The sequence below is a fragment of the Dunckerocampus dactyliophorus genome, chromosome 16, assembly GCF_027744805.1.
Source record: "Dunckerocampus dactyliophorus isolate RoL2022-P2 chromosome 16, RoL_Ddac_1.1, whole genome shotgun sequence".
Taxonomy (NCBI): domain Eukaryota; kingdom Metazoa; phylum Chordata; class Actinopteri; order Syngnathiformes; family Syngnathidae; genus Dunckerocampus; species Dunckerocampus dactyliophorus.
This window is the reverse complement of record NC_072834.1, coordinates 7,563,261-7,589,690: the sequence shown is the minus strand read 5'-3', so window position 1 is coordinate 7,589,690 and position 26,430 is coordinate 7,563,261. Positions and strand designations below refer to the sequence as shown.

General features: G+C 41.3%; 1 protein-coding gene across 4 annotated transcripts in view; it reads right to left on the bottom strand.

Moving 5' to 3' along the window:
* Positions 1-361: 361 nt before the first annotated feature.
* Positions 362-26,430, bottom strand: part of LOC129168638 (GDNF family receptor alpha-4-like) — a 39,945-nt gene continuing 13,876 nt past the window's right edge. For all 4 annotated transcript variants that reach the window (XM_054754108.1, XM_054754110.1, XM_054754109.1 and 1 more), the window contains 7 exons: positions 16,519-16,785; positions 14,614-14,706; positions 14,161-14,530; positions 12,824-12,933; positions 10,930-11,064; positions 8,683-8,816; positions 362-4,345 (listed from right to left, as the gene is read on the bottom strand). In XM_054754108.1, the coding sequence (XP_054610083.1) occupies positions 4,145-4,345; positions 8,683-8,816; positions 10,930-11,064; positions 12,824-12,933; positions 14,161-14,530; positions 14,614-14,706; positions 16,519-16,780 (1,305 nt within the window). In that variant the 5' untranslated portion in view covers positions 16,781-16,785 and the 3' untranslated portion in view covers positions 362-4,144. The remainder of the gene's footprint in view (positions 4,346-8,682; positions 8,817-10,929; positions 11,065-12,823; positions 12,934-14,160; positions 14,531-14,613; positions 14,707-16,518; positions 16,786-26,430) is intronic.

Here is a 26,430-nt window from a genome sequence, read left to right as displayed (position 1 = left end):
TTGAAATGTTGATTGGCCAATCAACTGTCCACAATAACACAAGCGCTGATGCTCGCACTAACATAAAAAAAAGTACATTAGAAGACTTCTACTACAATACATCTTTAGATGCAACCATAATTTTCCTCTGACATCATGTCTTCACTGGCTCATACCGAAAACAATTTTGCATTCAATTTAGGCTTAAGCATACCAGGTAACATTCCGCTCATCTTTGAGAGCTTTAAGTGCGCTTAAATTCAGAATGTTTTGTGGATTTTTTTAATGCTGTTAAACTGACTTGTAGCTACTCGCTTGCAACAAGTACATCAGCATGTGCTATCGTTAAAATGGAAAAAAAAACATCCACCACACACATTAGTAATTCCTTTTCAGTCCAATTGTTTGCTATTGGACATGAAAACTGCCAATGTGGCTTTTTATTTGTCTTTTAACAAAGTGGCACACGATTTTGCTATGTCACAAAAATTACACATTTTTCCCTTGTTTTTAACACATTATGGTCACGTTATTTGTTGTGAATGATATGGTTTCTTTCTTTAAACACGTGAAACACATTCTGTACATCATTCCTCAGGAGGCTCTTCGAGATACAATTTCAAAAGAATACGTGGGTGATCTTCTTAAAACTCAACACATCAAAAATGCAAGCTATACTGAATGTTTTTTTTTTTTTTACATAGTTTACAAATATAAACACACATTTTGAAATGTGAAGATACATAAAAAGGCATTAAGGCCAGTGCACACAGGATGGCAAATTAGCAGCATTAATGCTACAACACTGAAATGGCAAGTGCTTGTTTTATTCTTACGGTTTATATATTTCACTTTTACATATTTTTAGCTCCCTTTAGCCTAATAATTGCAACCAAGCAATGGTCTAAATGCAAAATGGCCCCGCCAATGTCACCCTTGAAAGCCAATGGAAAGAAGTCTGCCTCTTCGAGTGGTTACGTACGGTACTACCATATTTACAGTAAATGATCATGTATAGCGGTGCTCCTGTGACATTTGCAACTAGCAACTCCTTTTTTGTACCTGTATTTTACGATACATCTTTGGAAAAGGTCCGACCTATTTAAGTGCTCTGTGAAATCACTCCAATAGAACTACAAGTATAATAATCATGTATGGCTCCGCCGTTTTATGTTTTTTCCCACGCTGCAAACTCATCAGCAAGTTTGTTTTGCTCAAAATAATCAGAACAAAGAAATGATACGCCCGTCTTTACCTACAAGCCTGCGACAGTGTCATTTGCCAAGAAAATGAGCCATAGGAGAAAAATCATTAACATCAGCAAAAGTTATTCCAGGCAGAGAGAATGGCTCAATGTGCTGCTCAACGAGCGGAGCAGCCTTTCCAGCCTCCAGTGTCCGCACCTATCTCCATATCTTCATCTGGCAACATCTGCACTACATGGGGATTTTAGCGCCACTAAAACACATTTCCTAAGGATACAAAAAAGAAAAAAAAATTGAGAATCTATGACGGCAGTAAATTGGCTATTTCCTCCCCCGAGCCATCCTCCACACTCTTCCCTGCGTGTTGACTTATTCGAATTGTGCTGTAATTGCTTTAAGTCGCTTTTCTTCCCTCCTTATTTCTAGCACAGAGGTTGATCTCATTGCCGTTGCCCTCCCTCATTATTCATCCCGCTCGGAATAATACTAAGTGACTGGAGGTGCTCACTGCGAGAGGAGCCAAAGGTTGTAAAGACGTAATATCTCTTGTGCATTAAAGCCGCCGCGTGGTACCGACTCTGATCTCGATTTCATTTTCCAACGCTCGCAGGGAGCACTTAATGTGTTGTCTTCAGCACGGTAAAAAATAGGGTGACAGCGGGAGGCTGCTTCTGACCCTTAATCTACTCTAATGTACCCCACAGGGCTAATTATTAGACACCGGTGGAACTGTTTGTATCTTTTCCAGGGCTGGAGAAAATACAAGTATGTTCCCAAGCTATTAACAGTGAAGCGTCAAGGGAACAAAAGCAGCCGAGTGACAAACCAAACAACCACTCGAAACAGTTGCAGTAATCAGGGCCGTCCCTCCCTAAACGCAGAACGGGCGCTGTGCGTAGGGCCCCACAATCCATGGGCGGGGTGCGGGTGAGGGGCACATTTTGCGCAAGGGGCGCATTGTCTGCAAATGTGCAAAACGTGCGTGTCGCTGCCGTGAGGCGTGCGTGGCGCACCAAGCCAGCCCGAGGCGGGAGAGAAGAAAAAGAGACGAATAATCCCAGTTAGGGCAAGTTCAAGGGACCCTGAAAATTTAAAATGAGAAAATGCTGAAAAACTACGTCTGTGTTTTTACTTAGCTTTGGCAGTTAAAGTCCAATGTCCACATTGACCAACAAGTAAACACCCACAGTCACTCTCCTCTTGTTTTGCCATTTGGTCATACAGTCATTTTGAATTGGGGGGTGGGGGTGCAAGTGAAAGTCTGCTCGGAGCCTAATGTGGCCAGGGACGGCACTGGCAGTAATGCAGTGTTGTATTATGAAGGGATTGTTTGCATAAACGTCCTGAAGCATGGGTGAGAGCAGCACAGTATGAATGCAGGCCAGCAAGGGGAGGGGTGACTGCGCTGAAGCACGGTACGATAGAAGTGCCCCAGTGACGATAAACCGTGTTGAAATGTTACCAAACATGTGACCTGTACAGTGTTTAAAGGTTTTGTGATCTGTTTGACACCTACATCTCCATTTTTATTCGTCATTATGGGAAAATTCATTCGAAAAATGAGGTCTTACACCTGCCTGGAACAATTTGATTTGAATTTCTGGGGGTGAATCCAAGGTGTACCTCTTCCAGGACTAAAAAAGTTAAAGGTAAAAGCACACAAAAGCAAAACCTACCCCAAAACTAGCAATATCGGCGTAAAAATGAGATATATGGCATCATATTGGTATCGTTTTTTCTGCTGATAATGATATCGTTGTGCGAGTGAGACCTCATCAAACTCCGTATGTCCGCGCTGTGAAATTATTTCCAAGTCCCGCCTTTGGATGGCAAATGTACAATTTGCATTGCGGGTAATGCGGCGCTGCCCAAGTAGGAGCGCTGACTCCTGATGAGAAACAGGCACTGCTGCACGCGCTTTGCAGCGACAGCTAAGCAGCTGCACATCGCACCAAACGAGAAAGAGAAAACCAAAATCAGCGCACAAAACTAAGGAAATCCAAAACTAAAGTCCAACCTATCATGGAAGATGACATAAAGCGCCGGTTATGTGAGGGGGAAGCAAGATGTCTTCCTTCAATATTTGTAATCTAATATCACACCTCAGGAAGGATCTCTGCAGAGTTGTGGCACTTTTTCTACAATATTGCTACAATGGAGCGTTGGATTGTTCACCCACTAATGGGTAATAACTGATGATGTGTTGTTGCTATAGTGATCCTGCTACCAATGCAGTATTGTGTATTGGTATAGCGTTGTCTTATTGTAACAGTGTTTATTTGTGAAATGCATATCGGTAATGAAGTGCTGGACTATATCGGATATCAGTAAGAAAGCCAATATTGAGCATCCCTACCAAAAACTAAAACCATTCCCACTAAGAAAGCACTGGACTTACAGAGCAATGATGATGTCTTTCATTGGACAGAGTGAGACATCGCTATCCTGCGTTCTTGAAACGATGTTGAGTAGATTGAGGAGTTGTGATTTAAGAGTTCCTATCTGTGATTAACTCATTGGGTGAAGTACCTTTGTGGAGCACAGGGTGACGGAAGGAGAGGGAAAGCCAAAGGGGCAAGTGAGTAACGAATGAGTCATGAAAAAGAAATCAGAAGGCGTACTGTGGCTTGGTTGCACTGGACCGAAGCTTTTTTTTTTTTTTTTTGAGGGAGATCACGTACAGTGAGTGTGGCCTTTGGCAATGTGCTTCTTGTTAAAAAGAGAGGATGTACTTTAGAGTGTGAAGCAAGCTCTGGATGGACTGCTTGCCCCAACAGCACTTCTCAGTTCAGTCATGCACTCCTCTATCTGCTCTAAGACACTAATACTGCTGCACGAATGGTATCTTTTAACTCTTAAGGAGTCTTCTCAACAAAAGCCTTTGCATTTCTTCCTGGCAGGGTTGCCATGGATTTGAATGTGGAAATGAGAGAACGTGAGCAGAAGGTGGAGGGTTTTTTTTAGTAGCTCCAACAGTCCAAGTCCAGGATGAGTGTAGACAGCAGCAATAGTGGGAACAATGGCGCCGCTCTGCTGGCGGCTCCTCGCTGCCTCTCTGTGGCCCTTGACTCAATGTTGGAGTCTTTCTCTAAATACGGTGGGATGATGTTGAATTCTTCGCTCTTAACCTCCTCCTGCGCCACTTCCTCGCTGGTCTCTATCTGTTCACGGGGAAAACAAAGTTCGGATTACAAGAGGAGTCTCATGTCAGGATGCCCCGCCTCCTCCAGTCAGCCCAGTTGTAGCTCATTTGCATGTTTGCTTAAGTTTACATGTTGTCATACTCACCGCTACACAAATAACAAACGACTAAATCATATATATACTGTATATATCTGGCCATTATTTTTATTTAAAAAAACAACAAATGTGGCATTTCTTACTTTTTCAGATAAAACTCAAAAAGAATTACATTTGGAGGTACAGCTTTTTATTTTAAAGGAAAACCAAAAATGAACAATAAATAATAAATGTATTAGATATAAAATATATACATACATATACTGTACTTAATAAACCTATTAAACTAAATAAAATTGGAACATTCAGCCTTTGTTTTTGTCAAGTAAATTCACATAAACTCATCGTCTATTTTGTTCAAGGTGGAAAACCAACCAAAAAATACATTTCTGAAATAAATACAACTTTGGCGATACCTGCTTGTTAGCTCTACAAGCACAAATATATATGAATAAAATAAATTCACTCAAACTCACTAAATACGGAGATGTCAGCTATTTCTTTCAGGTTGAAAACCAACAAAAATAACATTTTTGAGTTTTTCCGATATAATACATTTACATAAATTCACTAAATATGGAAGTATTGGATATTTTGCTCAAGTTGTTAACAAAGAAAAATAACATTTCTTAGCTATTCAGACGAAATACATGCACGTAAGTAGTGTACAGATACTGCAGCTGCTTTTTGATTGGACAGTGACGGTATGTATACCCAATTCAAGAATTATAAATTAGGTTGCGTCCCACTGACACTGACCTTTGACACTTTCACCACTAAAATAATATCCTTCCATTACTCTAAATGAACATCCTATTCAAGGAAATCCCTAGGGTAAAACAAATCTAAATGCAAAAGGAAAGGCTGTGACGTCACAATGACCTTGACTGGAAAACAAAAAACAAAAACCATCTCCTGCGTGAGTCGAAATGAACATTTGTATGAGATGTGAAGAAATTGGCCCATGGCAATACCGAGATACTGCAATCACAAGGATGGGATGGATGAGTGAACAACCCGAAAACACAATTCTTCTGTCCCTGGGTGTCAATTGGTGGTGCTGAGGCGTAGCAACAACTTGATACCTGACTTCCGTTGTTGATAGGTTAGCTACATTGTTTTTGGCCGATCAGTGAAGCTGTCACTAAAAAGCTTCCATGCACTCGTCACTGTTGCATAGAAATTCTGATGTTTTTATTTTCAATCAATCAATCAATCTACCTTTTAGGTACTACAGTTGGGTATGGTTTACATACAGTGGTGTGAAAAAGTCTTTGCCCCCTTCCTGATTTCTTATTTTTTGCATGTTTGTCACACTTAAATGTTTCAGATCATCAAACTAATTTAAACATTAGTCAGTGACAACACAACTGAACACAAAATGCAGTTTTTAAATTAAACTTTTGATTATTAAGGGAGGAAAAAATCCAAACCGACATGGCCCTGCGTGAAAAAGTGATTGTCCCCTAAACCTGGTTGGGCCACGCATCCCAGACGCTAACTTGAGGAGCTACCCGGCTTCAGTACAGCCAGGAACACAAGAACCTGTGAAAAGGGCTTGCACTGTATGTGAGCAAACTTGTGAACATTAAAATATCCATCTATACAGCATTTTTGAAATATCGGTTGTCGTTATCGGGAAAAAACTCGATACAAATGGAAAATGTCTACCGATATCACATTTTTATGCAATATTGGGCCAATATTATTGGTGGGCCTATATTATGGGACAACCGCAGCCACGGCGTATTGGGGTACCGTATACGCTGATCCAGAGCATCCCAAACATGCTCAATGGGTGACTTGTCGGGTGAGTATGCTGGCCATGCAAGAAGTGGGATGTTTTCAGCTTCCAGACATTGCGTACAGATCCTTGTAACACGGGGCTGTGCATTATCATGTTGCAACATGAGGTGATGGCACAACAATGGGCGTCAGGATCTCGTCACTGTATTGCTGTGCATTCAAAATGCCATCAGTAAAATGCACCTGTGTTGCGGATGGCGTGGCCTGTGGTGCCGGCTGAGTTATGGACAACCATCACAGGTGCATTTTATGGATGTTTTTTGTGTTTAAATACAGGTTTGTATTGAACCATAAAAACATTACTTAATGTCAATGCTTCATTTTAGTTCCACCTTCTTTATAAATACAAAAAAGTTTGGATTCTTACGCAATTCATGACCACAAACCTGTGACCTGATCGTCAGGTATGATATCAGCACTAGATTGTAATCCAGCACAGTCCAACACAATAACGTTCTTGAAACTAAAAGTATACATGCTTGCTTCACTTTTGCTTTTTCGCTGTCAGGGGTCACCGCAGCGAGTCAATGGCATAAAGAGTGTAATTAGATCTTTCCGGAAAAGGAATGGTGTTTTGCTGTCTCCCTTCATCAGTGCCACTGGCCAATCAGACTCCACTCACAAGGTTCTATTTGCAGCTGGAGGGAATGGAACTTGCAGTGTACATTGTAAACACATTTGCTGCTCTGTGATGTGAACAGGAAGCAGCTGTCACCATCGACAGTCGCTCGCCCAGCTGTCGACCTATGCCGTGACGCTTTCTTGAAAAAGTAAATTTGAGGATGTGCACTTTTCTCCGCTAATCTTTAAGGTAATTGAGTGAACTGATGCATGCGGGTCTGCATATGGATAGCTCATCTGTCTGTCACTGCACTGCACTTGGCAGAAGAAACTACCTTCAGTAATGCTGGAGATAGTCACATAATGAGGCCACACTTCTTAACTAGGGATGCTCCGAGGGATGCTCCAGGGTTTTATGCTGCCGATTCCGGTACCGATACCAATCGCATGGCTTAATTGCACATATTTCAATGTATTTATGATGTGATATGATCTCTAGTAAATAGAAATCTGTCCTGCTTAACTTAAAAGAGAATAAATTCAGTGTCCAGGTTGCAAGGGTGTCGAACTTTCATCACTATTAAAGCTGTCAACTATTTGTGTTTTATTCATGACTGGCAACACTTAAACTGTACACTACTTTATTTGCCAAGCGGATCTCCACTCAAACAGTGCGGCCACCGTCTTTATGCTATTTTGTGGTCATTTGTCATTATATAAAGGTATAAAGTCTGAATTGAACAGTTATGATAAAAAGCTACACGTTGAAGCAAATATTCTTTGACCTTTTGTGAGCTTCAGCTTCAAAATCAGCTGGTGAGAATGAGCTGGTGTTTGTGTTCATTAAACAACAACACACAAATCGTGTTTTGAGGACAAGATGTAATTAGTATAATGACAACAACAGAGCAAAATTGTCCAGTGACACTTGAAAAAGCACGCACCCCATGAATGTAATATCCACTCCCCCGTGGGACAAAAATGAGCTCTGAACTAACCGCATTGCTTGTTTGTTTTACAAACAAAAAGTCTCTGTGGTAAAAAGACACATTTAGCAGTCAAGAAGACAAGAAGCTAGGCGGGTAACTCGAGCTAGCTAGCTAGTGAGCTGCCGCCAGTGACAGCTAGGAAAAACGTGTAAAGAAAGATTCAAGAAAAGTCGAACACCAATAGGTTTGACAAGGGAGTGATCACACACGCTGGCATCGATTGGCGTAGCCTGTGGCAAGCTGTCAAACTGAATCCATTGATGTTTCACAGACTAGTGTTGAGTCTCACGGCAATACGGAAGCAAATGCGTCCCTTGTTGGCTCAATACGGGTGTTGGCAACCCTCCGTGACACAGCAGACATGCACATTCATGCCATGTTTGCGTTGTCATGACATGAACAGTCATGTCGCCGCCGCACAGCGATCGGTTTCTCGGGATCGGCTTTGAAAGGCATCTATCGGCATATGCCGATCACGTTTTTTACGGAAAACGCACGATACTAATCGGTGGGGGACCGATAGCTATCCTGAACATGTGAAACTTGCTTAAATGTAACCCACCATGTCAAATAATAATAAAGGAGCTCAAAGGGCTCATCATTAAATAAACTGTTTGTATGAATGCTGAATGCGGCCCACCAGTGGCAGGATTTTGCAGCAGTGGGGTGTTGTGGGAGGATTAACAGAAGAGAAAAAGAATATAGAGCGGAGGGGTGTGCATACATGAATATTAAAAGCCAGGGCTGAAACACCTTCAGCTAATCCGCGGCCACAAAGCGTGGGAGGAGATTGAGGAGGAGCACCTAATCTGAGGTTACAGGGGAGGATGCTGGGCCCAAATCACTGCTGCCATTTTAGTCACTTCCATTGAACTTGTAGTGCATTTAACGGGCTTACTTACCCTGGTGAATTCCGGGAGAGTGTTGACGCCATGGCCCATCTCCTGGTGGACTCTCGGCGACGGCTCGGGAGCTGGAACGGCAGTGCTCTCAGCAGGGGGTGGCACGGAGATTCCCATGGAGCTGATGGCAGCACCTGAGGCAGAGGCAGCAGGGGGCATCTTTACACGGTTCATTATTCATTATCACCAAATTATTCTGACTCCTGTCCTCTGGCCTATATTTGAATGTGTGTGACAGCTGCAGTAAGAAGGTTAGAAAAGTAGGATTTTACTCATGTGCTGAACTTTTTCTTCCTTTTTTTATTTTTATGGACTATTTTCATTGCACTAATGATAACTTAAGTCAAGAATGTGTCAACCCACACATTAGGAGCCACCAGTGCTTCTCTGACATAAAGACACTGGAAGGATCCATTAAAAGACAACCGTGCACACTGTCACAAATAGAGCAGACATACTGCAGCCCAACGCACTTCAAAGTGCAATTTTTATAAACGTACCCAACAGCACTTACAATATTTCAAAAGGGCCCTCACAGCTCTGCAACCATTTTATTATGGTATGTCACTTCAAGGGACTATACTATAGAAATAAAACTTATATTTTAGAGTAGTCAGTGTTTCCCTTGTGGTACAGTATACATGTCAACATTTGCAATTGGAAATATGGGAAATTTCCCGGGAAAATAAGGGAACTGACCCTGCTCTTCTGTAAATAGGGATAATATGCCTCCCGTCTGTCAAGATATTTACCGTAAATTCCGGTGTATAAGCTGCACCGGTGTATAAGTTGCACCCAGTAAATTTAAAGGAAAAAACATATTTTGTACACATATAAGCTGCACCGGTGTATAAGCCGCACGTGTCCATGTCATAAAATGGCATATTGTGGCACGCATGAGTCAGTGAGAACCAGGCAGCTCGTTATAGGAGCCAATAATGAGCCACTGTATGAAAAAACTCACAAAGTGCTTGTCAACCTATTGGAAATTGCAGGAGGTCATTACTCAATACAACAGTACTCACAGTCTCATCTAACAAACAACACCAAACTTTGAAATGAAAAGAAAAACAACATTTTGAAGTTTTCCCATAATGCATTTAATTTGAGCAAAGCATTTCAGTGGAGGACTAGAAGCATAGAAAATGGGAGGATGGCGCTGCAATGCTGCCTCTTTCCACCAGAGGGAGCCAGATGATCCCAGAGCCCAGAGGGAGGCCGACGTCATTGCAGCGCCCCAATGAATGTATCGCTCAGATGTGATGGATTATAGGAAAGATGACAGATGTTCTTAGTAAGATGACACCGTGAGTCAGACTGAAAAAGAAAGAGCTAGCGTTTCCTCACTGACTTGCCAGCGGCAAAGTATTTAACAATTAGTAGTAGTAGGAGATGTCACGAGATTAGAATTTAACCGTAAATTAGCTGCACCGCTGTTTAAGCCGCAGGGTTCAAAGTTTAAGAAAAAGGTAGCGACTTATACACCGGCACAGTGCTTTGCAACCAACCGTGTTTTAAAGGCATACTTTTATTTTGAAAGCCTGCCTTTTGTCTGCAGCAGGATGTGTGTTACTTCAATGTTTACTGAGTATTTGAGACCCGGAAGCTGTGCACCTGCAGCAGAGCCGGAAAGGATTTTTTTTTCCATGGAAGTTAAAAAATACACAAGCAAGACGACGCCGGGAAAGAGGGGCAAAATATGAGAGTTTTCCCGGGGAAAACGGGAGGGTATGGAAGGTATGGAAAACAGTACATTTACCACCGAAAATGACTCAACACACATCCAGAGTTGCGTAAATACTGTAGCTGGTAACACAAGTGCTTACCAAGGTAAGTATGTCTTGCCGACAGTCAAACATGGTGATGTTAATGCTGCATGAGTGCTATCTGTGGTTCTTTGAGGGAAACATGAATTCCAACATGTACTGCGACATTCTGAAGCAGAGCATGATCCATTCCCTTGGGAAATTGATTTAAATCTATACTGCTATCCAAGCTGTACACTGACCTCGCTAAGGTATAGCCACATTTTATTTCTCTACTGTAGTACTGATCCTTGAGAAGAATAATAAACGCATGATCATGCTCCTCCAAGGTGTTATACTTTCTCTGTAAATAGCACTAAATTCAATCTATTGCAAAAAAAAAAAAGAATAAAAATGCAAGCTGAATAAAAATATGTTTTACTTTAAGCCATTGTTCGACCGGTCTGAAGATGCACTGTTGTGTCTGCCAAATGACACTCACGCAGACAAATGTTGTTTTTGAACATGTGCAGGATGCGCTGACAGCCCTGCCATTCATTGCCGCTGCCATCACACGTGCACCACTGGGACACCTCTGTGCTGCTGTTGCTCACATAGTTGGGAGTCATGATGGTGCCTGCAAAGACAGCAAACATTATTTTTAATGTTGGAAAAAAAGGGTATGATGTTTCCCCCCCAGCTAAGACAGGAATTCTGTGGAGGAGAATAAGCAGACAAGTGACAATATTCACAATGGATGTAGCACTCCTGCCCTTGACAGGGTCAAAAGTGCTTTGAAAGATGCAGTGAAGGAAAAAGAGAGGACTAACACAAAGTGAGACATTTGGATGAGCTGCTGCTAGAACTGCAAATGTTATGTTGAATGTTTTAGTTGTAAGGCATGCTGACAGGATTAACATGGCAACAACAACAAGTTTTAGAATGTTAGAAAAGATGATTTTTCACCATTGCGTCATTATATAAGAACACCTACCAAGCCATCAATGAGAGCTTTAATATGATTTATTAATTGCATTGTTACTTTCAACCTGATTTTTGACCTTAAATTTTGAGCAAGGGTGCTCCCCTCATAGGTTAAAGGGATAGTTCGGATTTTTTGACATAAAGTTGGACGACATCCTCATCAGCAGTGGACGAGTTCAACAGTGACTTACCCCCCACCCCCAATTTGGTCCACTTCTGGTCGGATTTCCGTGACAAGGAACAAAGTTCCACTTAGTTGCTGGCTCATTTAAGTAAGGAGTTTGGCTTCTCAAAACAATATGTGTTTCAAAAGAGTAATACATTTGCATCATAAAAATGCCTCCTCAAAAAATTCAGCGTTACATTTGGCTCCCAGCGTCTCCTTGCGTTCTGTCGCCTCTCCATTTGAGTGTATGTGATGAAGACGCTCGCATCTTCTTCTGCTGTGGAACACACATAAACAAGATGGCTGCGGTGCTTCGTCGCAAGTAACCAACGAGTTTGTTTGCCCTCTACTGTATCGTTCTGTGAAATCGAGTGTCCAAACAAAGCACCCTATGCGTTGCTGACTCACTGTTTTATTAGGTGTGATTGTTAAATAACCTGCCATGGGGCCAAAGAATGTTGCCAGTGCCAGTAATTTGATAGAGAAGTTGAGAAATACTTTTGAATTCAATCTCGCCAGGATGTATGGGAAGTCTGCATCAGCAATAAGTTGCATTTGTTCATCATTTATAATTATTTTTGCATTGTTTTCTGCACGCAAACTACAATTATTCTCTGTACTTTTTATTCATATTTTTCTGTGTCTGCAACAGATTGGATTTTAATTGAATTTAATTGGATTTACCTTATTTCCAACAGGAAAAATCGCCTTGTTTCACATGTTTTCATCTGATCTTTTGGAATGAAAACCATGGTACCACTGTAAGTGGATGTGTCATGTTAAAAAAAAGATTGTTGACCATGGCACAATTAACCTTGATCTTACACCTGAAGGTGAATGTCAATCACCAGTGCAGACTAATTGGCCAAGCAGCTATGAACTGGCATTGTCAGTGTCCCAGTATTGGAGAAAATCAGACAAAAAATTCGGAAAAGGTTTCAGCATGTTTGACCGTGCTATAACCTTAATCTCTGACCTTGATACATGGTCATGTTACACACAATGGGAGCTACCAGAGAACCTATATCATGAATATGGAATGTTGGTCCTGTGACAGATTGAAAACCAGTTGCTGCAGACAGCAATTGCCATTTGTGAAACCATAAAGAGTCAGGTTGTGGATGAAAGCAATGATGATAAAAGCCAAATATCACTGCAAAACACCTGCTGGTGATTTCTAATAATCCTTGGTGCAGCTTTCCAATTTGGTCCCAGAACTATTCCCTCTCCCCTTTCATTGACTCACCTATGAGTCCAGCGTAGGCCTTGAGGCACATGGCTCTGCTCTCGCGCATGCAGCCAGAAGCAGACAGAGGAGCTGGCTGACAGTTGTGCTGGAAGTCGGCAAAGCGGGATCTGAAGCACACACATGAAACCACAACAGTGAAGACTTCTTTTCATGACTCCACCAATGCTGAATTTTGAATGTGTATTGATCTGCTTTAGGTTGACCAAATAAAAATGGAATGAAATAGAAATGCATGATTGTCGACAACCACAAAGGATCCCACTGGACTTCTTCTGGGTTTTCTCGTGCATTTCAATAGCCTGGTGGGTGAAAGCAGAGATCGAGTGTGTGTTTTGTGTGTTGTTACGAGCTCAAATAACTACCTTTATTGCATTACTTCCACTAACAAACACACCACTATGCATTTTGTAGGAGACAGGTCTACAGGTTGGTGGGAAGCAGGTGTAGAGAGCTGCTGGTCACATGGGCATAGGTGTGTGTCTGTGCGTGCGTGTGTACACAGAAGTGATAAAAACCGTCCACTTAGCGCTGTCAGTGAGGTGAAGAGAGGCATGGCTGGGCAGAAGTACTGTTGTTGATCATTATATTTTGCTATATCATGCTTTTTCACGTCATATTACGCAATATTATGCCTAACATGCTTATCTATAGCATCCGTTTGCTATCCTGGTTTCATTTGGAACCTCGGTTTTCGTAAGCCTCAGTTCTCGACAAAAATTATTGCTAAAAATATGCCTTGGTTTACGTACAGTCTCGGTTATCATACGGTGCGACTAACAATCTAGTGCGAGTACCCAAACAAAGCAGGGACGTGTGACTCCCTACACAAAGCAAAGTACGACGGTAGCATCTGATACAACAGGACAGTAATCTAAAGGTAATTTTTTGCCTTTAACACAGGCTGCAGTGACAGGAAGTGAGCCGGGCCAGTGTGTGCAAAGATGACGGTACCTGCTGCTGGAGTTTACAATAAAGTTCCAGCGAGCAGCTGTCCAGTCTTTAAAGTTATGTTTGTAATGAACTAAAGTGAAACAGCGTCTGTGTTCACCAACAAAAGTCTTCAGTAAAGGTAAAAGGAAAGTTACATGTTCATTTATTCATTTCATTCATCATTTCTATGTATTTCACATTGTTTTCTGCACGTAAAACTATAATTTTTTTGTTCATATTGGACACATGGGTGTCTGGAACAGATTAATTGGATTTGCATTATTTCTTAGGGGAAAAATTACTTCAGTTTTCGTACATTTCGGTTTTCATCAGAGTTTTGGAACTGCCATATTATTCACCATAGCTCACTTCAACTCTGTGGCAAAATGTGTGAACTTCCTCACCGACACAGCTCGTCTCTGGAGCAGTAGTTCTGCAGGCTGAGGCAGTTGGGCTTGCCCACTCGGTCCTCCCCCTTGGCATTCTCCTCGTAGGAACAAGATGGGACGATGGTTTTCCTGCGGCGTTCTCCACATAGGGTGTCGGAGCAGGGACAGAATAACAACGCAAAGCTGTACTCCTCGGGGACGCGCTCCAGGAAGCGCCGCAGGGCTCTGTGGCATTTCTGACGGTTGCAGCCGTTGTCGGAGGCGGCCGCTCGCTTGGTGCACGCCACCACGTACTCAGAGCGCAGGGAGCCGCATTTTTCATAAAGGCCGCAGTCCTGGGCAGCCTTCAGACACTGATTGTGTCCATCCACAGACACTGAGGAAGCTTTTGGGAAGCGAGCAGTTTAGTGCTCATCAAGAAACAATAACACTTAATAATTCCTTATATGGCATTACTCATTGGTATACCTGCCATGATGGAGGCCATGTGTGACATCTCAATATTTCGCACCAGATTCAACTCCAGTTCTTCATATGGAGATACTTCATACTCATCATATGCTGAAAACAGAAGTGAAGCATCTTGTTTTCATGAAATACACTCACTGGACACTCGATTAGGTACATTCTAATGAGATTCAACACAGTGGTGCATCGTAACATTATCCATCTAACTTCATAGGGTTTCATTCCAGACATGTAGGTGGCGGTATTGCGCTGTGTAGCCCTGTTCCACCTGCCACACATCATTATTTTTCACCGCAGCTCCATCTGCTGGATTACTGCCCTACTTAGCTCCAATGTGAGCAAACTGTAATGCAAAAATTCCTCAATCGGCAACTTTATCCAGATCTGCATCAAAAATCTAAAATCCTTTTTCTTAGCCCATGTACCGCACCTCTTTGAGGGTCAACTTTCTTGACAAATAGGTTTCATCATAGTTTTCGTCATCAACGAAAAACAAGACGATAACTAATCAAGGCAAATGCACGTTGACAAAAACCGTAACTGTAACTGACAGGCTCGTCAACAAATAAAAACGAGGCGAAAAAGTTGACAGAAATCAGTCACGTCTAATCCTGTTTTGTAGATGTTAGGGACAAGTTACGACTATACCTAATCCCAGCTATTTCAGATGTGTGTGGGAATAGGGGTGGTGGGTGAGTTACAGAGGAGATCTAACAACAGTCTTTGTGAGGTCGGGCTGTTGGAGTTGCCCCAGCACAAACGACACCGTATCCTGCAACATTGTAACAAAGTAGGCATATGGACACACTTCACGTTTGACGCTATGGAGAACAAGACACCGTGTAAACCATATGGAGCGATTATCACCGCTAAAAAACACAAATAACTTCAAGTGGCATCTGCAGGCGAGTCATCCTGACAAGTGAAGTGAAGAGAAATGGCAATTTGCACAATGATCTGATATTATTTTGATGTTATGTTTACTGATGTTTTTATAGCTGAGAAAGAGCAGAGTTGCATTATTACACCATACAGTCTTTGCACTGTATCTTATTATTTATGTGCCGTATTTTCTGACTATAGGTCACACTTTTTTCATAGTTTGGCTGGTCCTGCGACTTAAAGTCAGGGCAACTCATATGCAGTGGTGTGAAAAAGTGTTTGCCCCCTTCCTGATTTCTTTTTTTTTTGTTTGTTTGTCACACTTAAGTACTAGGAACGAAACCCTCACTTGAGCTGAAAAGCGGTTATGAATTTTTTGTGTGTAATTCTCCTCAGAAATCTAACAAAACAAAACATGACCACAAGCTTTTCATGCTTCAAAATGGGCTATGATTTTAGTGTAATTCTGCAAACAAACAAAAGAAAAGATAAATAAATGAGCGCAATCAAAACATGGCATTACACTATTTGCCATGTGGCCATTCTTTAATCCAGCTCATACGGCATGCATGCTTAGATGATCAGGCATTATACTGAGATGTTTCTCATATTTCATCCCTCTTTTGTAGCTACACAAGCCCACCAAAATATTAGAAACTATGGAAAATCCAAAACTTTGTGGAGTACTGTAATGGGCCCTGAAAGAAGGGATTGCATTTTGGTGCCGATCCAGATAAAGTTGTAGATCCAGAAATTTCTTTCTTTGTGCAAGATATGTTTTTTCACATTTACCTAATTTTAAACAAACGGTGAATGCATGTTAATGCCAAAATTGAAGGTAGGAGGTAGATATGAAGGTGTACATTTTGGGGCTAATCCAAACTAGGGGTCTGCCATTCTAGTCCTGTTCGTAAAGGCAGGAGTTCTCATACAGCTTGTGCGTTGGATTTCATTACATTATGCAGGTGTGTGCAGGTAAAAAATAAACACACACACACACAGATGGCAGCACTTAAAACCCACCTCCAAACCTCACCGTCCAGTAGACCCTGAGGCAGTGTTCCTCCCTACGTGAGCCACGCTGACATTTGCACACTTGAAGGGGGCGATGGTGCTGCAAGGAGTTCTGAGCCTCCAGGCACTCTGTGCGGGCGTCCGGGCCGAGGGGCGAAACCGCCTCCTCTGCCGCACAGTACTCCAGCAGGCGGTACGGGACCATGCAGGACTGCTCCTGGATACAGCCCTGCTCTGCCACCAGGCAGTCTAAGGAGGCCGACACCGGCATGCTACCTAAAGGAGACACAATGACACTTTATGTTTGCGTAAAAGGTGCTTATATGCAGGGGTTAATTGTCCCACTGTGATGTGTTCGGCTAAATAGGTTGTAATTAAGACAACACATCAAATCACATTGCGCTCTGAGGACACCCCGAAGAACTACTCATTATAATAACCGCAAGGAAGATTAAATTGAAAGCACAGAAGTGTTCTTCATTCACTATATGACCATAAAACACCACAGTGGGGGGCTTGATTGGATTGATTGACATTCGGGGGCCATCCAAGCTTCTGGAACAAATCCAAATAAGCAGTCAGCTAATATTGTGCCAGTGTATAAACCCAAAAGCTTTATGCTTATGACACAACAATGCAAAGTGAGCACATTTTTATCAGGTGTGAAACACACATCTCGCACTGCACAATATCCTCCAATTGAAACCTTTATTCCCTCGGTTCTCAAGTTATAAAGCCCTCCTTGTTTCACTCTACCATGGGTGGATCTTCGGTACACAATTTGTGCTGGCAGTTGCCGAATGGTATGAGATTCAGATGGTATTCTGTATCAAAAAGGATGTTGTCACACAGCCTACTCTTAGATCTGTTTGCACAATATTGATCAAGGCTGTAGCATCTGTGAAAAAATGAAATTGACTGCCAGCATTCAAAAATAGCCGATGCAAACTACAGAATAAACAATACATTCCCGGGAATTGTATGAGTGCGACATTGCATTGCCATACAGTACACTTATTCTATGTCTTTCTAAGCTTTTACAAAGATCATAATGTTCAGATTGTATATACACTTCAACCTTTGTTAGGGTCACTAATTTGTTAACACAAAACATTTTTATAGTTTTACTATTGTAGTTTTACATGCATAAAACAATTTGAAATGCATATAAATGAATAATGAAAGGGACAAATGAACATTTAAGGTTATTTTTACCTTCATTGAAGATGTGATTCTTGATGCGACTGAAAGCAGGAGGGTGGTGGTGGTTGATTTCACTGCCACGTCATGAAGGTAAAAGTAACCTTAAATAGTGATTTAGCCCCTTCATTTGTCATTTATTTGCATTTAAAATTGTTTTATGCATGTAAAACTATAATTGTAAAAGTATAAAAACATGTTTTGTGTTAAGATTTTGGAGAGTCAACTGCTTCCGGTTCCAGTTGCCAATTTGTTTGGCTAGTAGGGCTGGGTGATATGGACCTAAACTCATATCGCGATATATTTAGGTTGAATATCAATATACGATATGTATCCCGATATATTTAGGTTGAATATCGATATACGATATACAGTCAAACTTGTCTATAGTGGCCACGAGAGGGAGTCTGCAAAAGTGGCCGCTATAGACAGGTGGCCTCTATAGACAGGTTGGCGTCCAGTTTCAATGTTGACCAGTAGAGGAAAAAAAAAATTAAAGGGCTGGGTGGGGAATTAATAATAATGTTGACCAGTAGAGGGCACTGTGGGACTGCGGATAAAAGTTGTACAGCACTACTAGGCTTGTTATTATCATGGTTCATGGTTTTAATTCATCCTGAACATGCATATGAGTCAAACAGTAGCACATCACATAGTACAATTCACAATTTTGCATGTCCAAAAAGGAGTAGGAAGAAGCAAAGCTTATTTAATCCTACCCCCCATCAGTTTCACATCAGTTGCAATACATTTATTCACCTCTTGTTCTTCCAAGTGTACTTTGTAGGTCTACATGACAATGTAGTGCAATCATAGCCAAGGTTTTTACTTACTAAAAGGAAGCTAGAGGCTTAATAATAACTGATAGAATATATCCACGACCCAAAGAACAAAGCTGTGCTAGTAATGTCTTACGCTTGTTTATTATATTTTACTTTTTATACGGCAGAGTGTCATTACAGCTTTAGTTCATCAGGAAGTGACGGGAAGTGACGGTGGGCGTCCCGAGCAGGAGAGCTAGGCTCAGTGCTAGCTGTGAGTTTCGAGAGAGTTGGGAAGTGTGTTTATGTTGGCGTGGATGTAAAGTTTTATGTGGAACAACTGACAGTTTGTGTGGATCTTGTGAATGATTGTGACTGAGCTAGGACTCAGTAATTAAAGTCTACACACGACGCCTTCTTTGATTGAAAAACTAAACTTTTTCGTGCATGAAGATTCTACTTGAGTTGGTAATTTGGCTGCTATATGCAGTCAGATACTGACCAAGGGAGACAAAATGGGTGGCCGCTGGCCGCATTAGACAGGTGACTGCTATACACAGGGTCTATAACATGTAAATTTGCTGCGGGGGGATTTTCGGTGGCCGCTATAGGCAGGTGGCTCTCTATAAAGGTGGCCGCTAAGACAGGTTTGACTGTATATCCCGATATATTTAGGCTGAATATCGATATACGATATATATCCCGATATTTTTTCCACAAAGTGAGTTTAGACAAAGTCAAAGCCAAATACTGTAAGTATGCAAAGTTGTTTAATTAAAACAAAAAAATTTACAGAAAAATAGCTGCTAAAATAAAAGTCCATTCTCTTTTTGAAATCTTTTTTATAACAAACCTTTAGCTATGCTGAAATCTGCAGCTACTACCAAAAGCACAAAAGAACAAAATATGAAAAAAAAGTGCTCCATTTAAGAGGAACTTTTTAAATGTCAGCAGCAACTCAAGAATACTTACTTTTTAGGTAAACATTGTCAAAAGACATAAGCATGCCCATATTCCTTAAAAGATCTCGTGCCAGGAACATCAACCTATCAACTGCATCAGGCTTAGCAACTGTCTGTCTGATTTCTTTGTACATTTGTGGGAGAGCTTCTCGTGCTAAATAATTGCGACGGTGAAGATCGCTGGACATCGCGAGTCCATTGTTTTCAGCAGGTTTTTAAATTCGCTTTTATCCAGCGTTCCAACAGGGACCGTATCTTCAGCAATGTGATAGGACACCGCTTTAGTAATAACCTTTCATGAGGAACGCAACAGGAAAAAGAAGTAAGCAATGAGCTTTGTGTTGTGGCAGGAGCTTTGTGAAGTTGTTTCAAACCACTGCTTCACACACTTGCATAGAGTTTGTGCCAAGTTTTAAGGTGGTGAAAACGATTGTCGTGCTTTTGCACTTGAAAGTCATTTTTTCAAAGTACCTCCAAATTACTGAGCCTCTGCTTTTTCTTTTCTGACCCGTTCCTCCACCGCAGACATTGTCGCTCCCTTCATGTTTATTGACGACTGAGTGGGGCTTCTGCTCCGCATCCTTCTCTCACCTCTTTCATGCACCGAGGGGGGCGGGACAGGAGCTCACACACAGTGCAGAGTGATGAGTGAGACCTCCGCGTCAAGAGTTACAGCACGAATCCAGTCTATATCAATATGAACGATATGCTAGTCTTGTTTGCTTAAAAGAAATATTGATATATTAATAATATCAATATATCGCCCAGCCCTATTAGCTAGCTAATAAGATGCTAACAAGGAAGGACGTTTTGTGATAAAAAATAAATAAATAAAATACACTAAGAGCACAGTTGGACTCACGCAGTGTATTAACAACACGAGAAGACGCGCACCATATTGTAAGCTAACAGGAGAATGAACGGAGACCAAGGCAAAATTGTGGTGTAAATTTTGGAGTGCAATCAAAAGTTTGACTTCAATAAGTTTGAAAAGCGGATTCCAAACAACAAAGGTACAAAATACAGTTTTATGTGTGTTCAAATAACTCCTGATGCATCAATTCATCTAGTTTTCCCGCTGGTGTTTTACAGTATTATGTTGCCATTGAGGCCACTAGATTAAACATTACTTTTCATTGCATTCTCATTTCCAATTCCACTGTGCAATACACATACATTTGCCACTTTAACTTGGACCACCAAACCTTTCAAAAACGTTGGCCCTCTCAGATATACCGTACCAGTCAAAAGCTTGGAGACATTTTATCATTCAATAATACAAGAAAGTGTGTCCAAAGGTTTGATTGGTACTGTACACTAACATTAGGAATGTCTATACAATTCGATGTCCATCCATCCATCCATCCATCCTTTTTCTATGCCGCTTACAGTACCCTCATGCTTAACCTCACTATCCTGGAACCTATCCCAGACTTCCTGTACATCCTGGTAAGATAGCATTCAGCAGTGTTTCTCGCCTTCTTTATTAAATTGCTGGCACGCGCAACTTTCTTTGGCTCCATGGTGAGTTATTAACCAGACACACTCCATAAAAAATGCACAGACAGTGAGTCAGCAACAGGCAGGGTGCTTTGTTTGGGGACTCGATTTTGAGGAAAGATACAGTACAGGGAAATACGGCGTACGGAAACCGAGGTTTGACTGCATTGTATGAATACCCTTTATAATTATCTTTGCAAATGCAGATTTAGGAAACAGCTCTTGACCTCATGGGATTGTGCAGGTATAGTTAAAGATAAATGAGCAAGCATAAGTGAAACCATGTTTAAACTACGTGTAAAGAAATGTCTATCGGCGACATCGGTGTCTGTGCTCGTCCTCAAATGCACGTATGCTCACATGCATTAACATATAGATTACACACAAATACACAGGATCGGTCACACGCTTTGATTGAGCTGCTGCCGACCAGCGGTGCAAAGCGCAGCTGCCATCCCATTCTGCTTGGTGCACGTTTGGTAATCCCTGACGCCACATGAGGTCCACGTCTCGCTCACGCATGAAATATATCATAAATAGAGGCTAGGCTTTATTGCCGCTGCAGGAAACCTGCCATGGCTCCTGCAGTGACGCCACGGGCCGAGGTGGGAAAACGATCATAGTCTCATAAAGACAATGCTTATCTTATCCAAACAGTAGGAGTCTTAGATTATTTCAAAACTCGCACAAAGCAGCTTTGTTAAATCTATGAAAACACCAAGAGTGTCTGACTGTTCACTTGCACTCATTGTTTAACTCAACTCTTGAGGCAACAGTGCAGTGTGTGCTTGAAGACGAACTGGAGATGAATTACTGTGATATGTGCGCTATAATACACTCTATTGATTTCTCACTGGTGTGATTAATACGATGTGCGCAGGAAAAGATGATGAAGGTTAACAGCGTTCATGGGAGGACCACGCGCCAACGTTCAGAGGGAAGTGATTGGCTGTGGCCAATTTATCTCCTAGCCATTCAAAGGCGTGGGATGGATGGCCGACCATCCACGCCGCTGGCCAGTAATTGGAGATGAGAGGAGAGCGTGGAGGAGTGGGAAGTCTGGTGGGAGAGATGGGAGGGAGTGTGACAGAAAGATATTCCTGTTGCATAGAAGCATTTGAGGAGGCAATGGAAGGACGAGGCGAGCTGAGGTGGCAGAACTGAGAGCGTCTGGACACAACATTAGGTACATGTGCACAATCGCATCCAGTGCTGCCTCAAAGGTGTGTGGTGGTTGCCGTTTGCAGGGATCATTAGTGATGTGCAGATCAATACTGAAATATCAATACATCCGATACCGGCTCTTCATGCTCTAAAATCCATTCTGAAATCGAAATATTGATACTTTTGATAATATGTCATTTGAGGTAATGTTTGTCTAAAAGGTTTGTCTGTTGAAATGATGACCGATTGTAAACGGAGCCATGTGTGAATTATGAATAAAATTTTATAATAGTTCTTAATAATTAATCACTTATTTTAATGTTTTTTTTTTAATGAAATTAAATATATTTTTTCTTTTTTATTGTTTAAAATACAATTTTCACATATTTTATGCGATTTTGTCATATTACATTGGCCATACTGTAAATCACCCCTCTACCTCAATATACTTCAGGGTTTTAAATAAACAAACAAGTTTAATTAATTATTAAATTATTGATTTAAATTAATAATGTATTTAACCCACACATTTAGTATCCACACTGAAATAAATATCTATTCCATTTGTAATAATGCTTTTATAATGTCAGTCAATAACAGTTATTCATATTAGTGAAGAATATTTCAAATGAAGTATGCATGTAACAGTGAAGTACATTTATGTCATAGAAAGTCCATTTTGATTAAAGCTCTAAATCCCATTCTTGGGAAAAGTCTTAAAAAAGGTTGTATATCAACAGCTTACTGACATTCTCCTGTCTAACAATGTGATACTTTTCAATCAATTTAGGCACAACCACAGCACTGCGACAAGCTCCGATCAAGGTGACAAATGGTATCAGTCTGAACACAGATGCAGGCAAAGTCTCACTTTTAGTTCTGCTGGACCTGAGTGCTGCCTTTGACACAGTTGACCATGCGATCTTATTACAGAGGTTAGAAATGTGGGTGCGAGTCTCCGGTACTGCTCTAAACTGGTTCAAGTCCTATCTGGAGGACAGGAAGTACTTTGTTGGAATCGGTAACTGTGTCTCAAGACTATGACTATGATCTGTGGGGTTCCCCGGGGGTCTATCCTGGGACCTCCATTGTTCAATCTGTACAAGCTTCCTTTAGGCCAGCTAATACGCAGCTGCGTTGTGTCCTACCACAACTATGCAGACGACACTCAAGATCTACGTGTCACTGACGGCAGGTGAACATGGTCCTGCAGATGTATTGCATCAAACAGATCAGTGTGTGGTCACGAAACAACTTTCTCCAGCTAAACTCAGACAAAACTGAAATCATTGTCTGTAATCGTCAGATTCGAAATCTAGGGCTAATAATGTACTCAGATCTGAACTTTAACAGCCACATTAAATCAATAACAGCAGATTTTTACCACCTAAAAAAACATTGCCACAAGCAAGAAAATGGTGTTTAAAACAGATTTAAAGGGACTAATCCATGCCTTTGTCTCCAGCAGCCTAGACTAGTGTAACAGCCTTCTCATCGGGTTCTCTAAACGAGCTGTAAAACAGCTGCAGTACATCCAGAATGCTGCTGCTCGAGTCCTGACTAGAACCAGGAAATATGAACATAATAGTCCAGTACTCAGGTCTCTGCACTGGCTTCCTGTCGCTCAGAGAGTAGACGTTAAAACAGCTCTGCTTGTGTACAAGTCTTTTCATGGTCTTGCACCAAAATACATCTCTGACATGTTAGAGCCACATCAACTATCTCGGGCTCTGAGAAGCTCAAGGAGTGGTCTCTTGCGGGTGCCCACAATCAGGACTAAACACGGTGAGGCTGTATTTCAGTTTTATGCTGCCAAAATCTGCAACAGTCTTCCAGAAGATGTGTGACATTCCTCAACTTCGGCAATGTTTAAATCCAGGCTGAAAACGCTGCTATTCAACTGTGACAACTGAAAGTATTTTATCTGCACTCTGCACTCTTTATCTTTACTGTCTGTAAAGCACTCTGAATTACCTTGTGTATGAATTGTGCTCTATAAATAAACTTGCCTTGCCTCTTGTAGTGATTGCAATCAGATTTGGATATTTGTACCCCGTACTGCAGCTCTAGTAGTTGGGGGAGGATCCACAATATCACATCACATAAAGGAGGTAGGTAATAACACATAGTCTTTGAAGGCTGGATGTAAAATGTCCAGCGGTTAATTACTTCACGGACTTACAAATGAAAGCAATATATTAAGCACCCCCATTACTGCATGGCTAATGGATTGTTCATGTACGGACACTAATTGACCTGTCCGATGAAGAGGCTATACTGGAAAGCAGCAAGGAGGCATCAGCACAACAATGTGTGTTGACCACTTCCCTGCCAAAATGTTCTATTTTGGATGCGATTCAAGACAGTAAATTAAAAAGACACATTCCAAAAAAAGATTGGGCTTGAGCAGATGGCCAATGACAGGGAGGTCTAGTAGATAAAGTCCAAGTTCTTTCCAATCAGCAAATGACTGACCCTCATGTCATGCCAACAATTAAAATGCATTTATTCCCCACGGTATTAGGGATTTAAAAACATGGCACCATCACTTTTAGTGAGTGTGCAAAGGCTTTGCACTATGTGTTAAGAAGAGCAAATGAATTAATGAATGAATTAATTGTGTATTCTGGCTCTTGTGCTGCACTCGCCCCTGGACAGAGTTGTTTCCTTAAGAAGGACACAGTTGGTTAATCAGCCATAATTAAAGCTTGTGTTAGTCCTTGCTGATGCAGCCCTTTCTACTGAGTTTCTCCACCAATCAGCTCATTGTCCTCCAACATCTTTTAACATTAAACATATGCTTAGCCAGGAAGATTGCTGCGATTGCCATGGGCAACCTCAGTCAAGCTGAATATTTTTCTTTCCTTTTTTTGTAAAGAAACTTTACAAGTCGTTTTTTTTTTTTAATCATAGCTTTTCTATTTTGTCATCATAAGAGTCTTATGATGCAGTTCTACACCAGTGTAAACTACAAACATAATGACGGAAGTTTTGAGACTGAAAAAGGAAGTAGGCAGTAGACAAGTTGCTTTTACTGCACAACATCTTTGGCTATAAACCAGGGTGCTTGAAAGTCTGACTTTGTTTGCTTTCTCCGGATGTTTTCAGCCATCAGCCTTGACAGAACAAAGGGCCCCGGTGCGGGCCCAGTGTACGGCGCGGGATGTAATGAGCTTCTTAATGTTGTGGATTGCCTGACTGCCCTCGAACATAACACCTGAGAGAAGGACATTGTGGCCAAATTGATTTTGGAGACAATTAGGTCAAAGCCATAGATACTGAAATTGACCCATCTGCCAGGGACGAGCAATCTCATCTGGGGAGACCCAATCATGTGCTCACCATCCGTCAGCAACTGTGTCCACTTTTGTCTTTCAGCCACTGACCCCATACAGTCAGCTACCATCGTTGGCCCCCAACCAGTGTGACACCATGGGCCATAAATCCTGACAGCTCCCTTGCTTCGCCTCCTCATTATGTTTATTTGAATGAGGGTCCTAATGCCTCCACTCTCCTCAAAGTGTAAGTACTTTACTAAATATCACACATAAATATAACCTTTGGCATTGCTTTGCAACACCCTGGACTGGTCATCAGTCAATTATACATAGGGCACATATAGACAAACAACCATTCACACTCACATTCACACCTATGGACAATGTAGAGTCCCCAATTAAACTCACATGCATTTTTGGGACTGTGGGAGGAAATTGGAGCACCTGGAGTAAACCCACACTAGCACAGTGTGAAAGTTCAGTATTTTATATGCATTTATATGTCGTCACTGAGTTTTTATGTTTTCCAAAAACAAAAAACGCCACTGTTTCCAAATGATTCCGTTTTTGACTGAAGTTTTCCTCTCCCGTACCTTCAACCTCGCCACTTATCAACGTCTCTTTGCCAACAAGTCTTAAATAAAGGTAAAAGTGATGATAAATGTTGATTTATTCATTTCATTTGTCATTTTTATGTATTTCGCATTGCTTTCTGCATGTAAAACTCTAACTATTCTATATAAAATGTGTTTTGTGCATTTTTGGGTGTCTGGAACAAATTAATTGCCTTTCAGCCTATTTTCCTAGGGAAAAAAATAATGTCTTATATTCGTGTCAATACGGTTTTAATTTTACATAATCAATACTACTCACAAAAAGTTGGGGATACTGGAATTTGGTTGAAATGTCAGGATGAAGCTAAAATGCACTATAACATTTACAGATGTTTAATTTGACCTTCTCTAAACAGCAGAGTGCACATGTCCAACTGTTCAATATTTCAGTACTATTTACATAACTTGTTCTCTAACAAGCAGCTGAACAGCAAAAAGAATA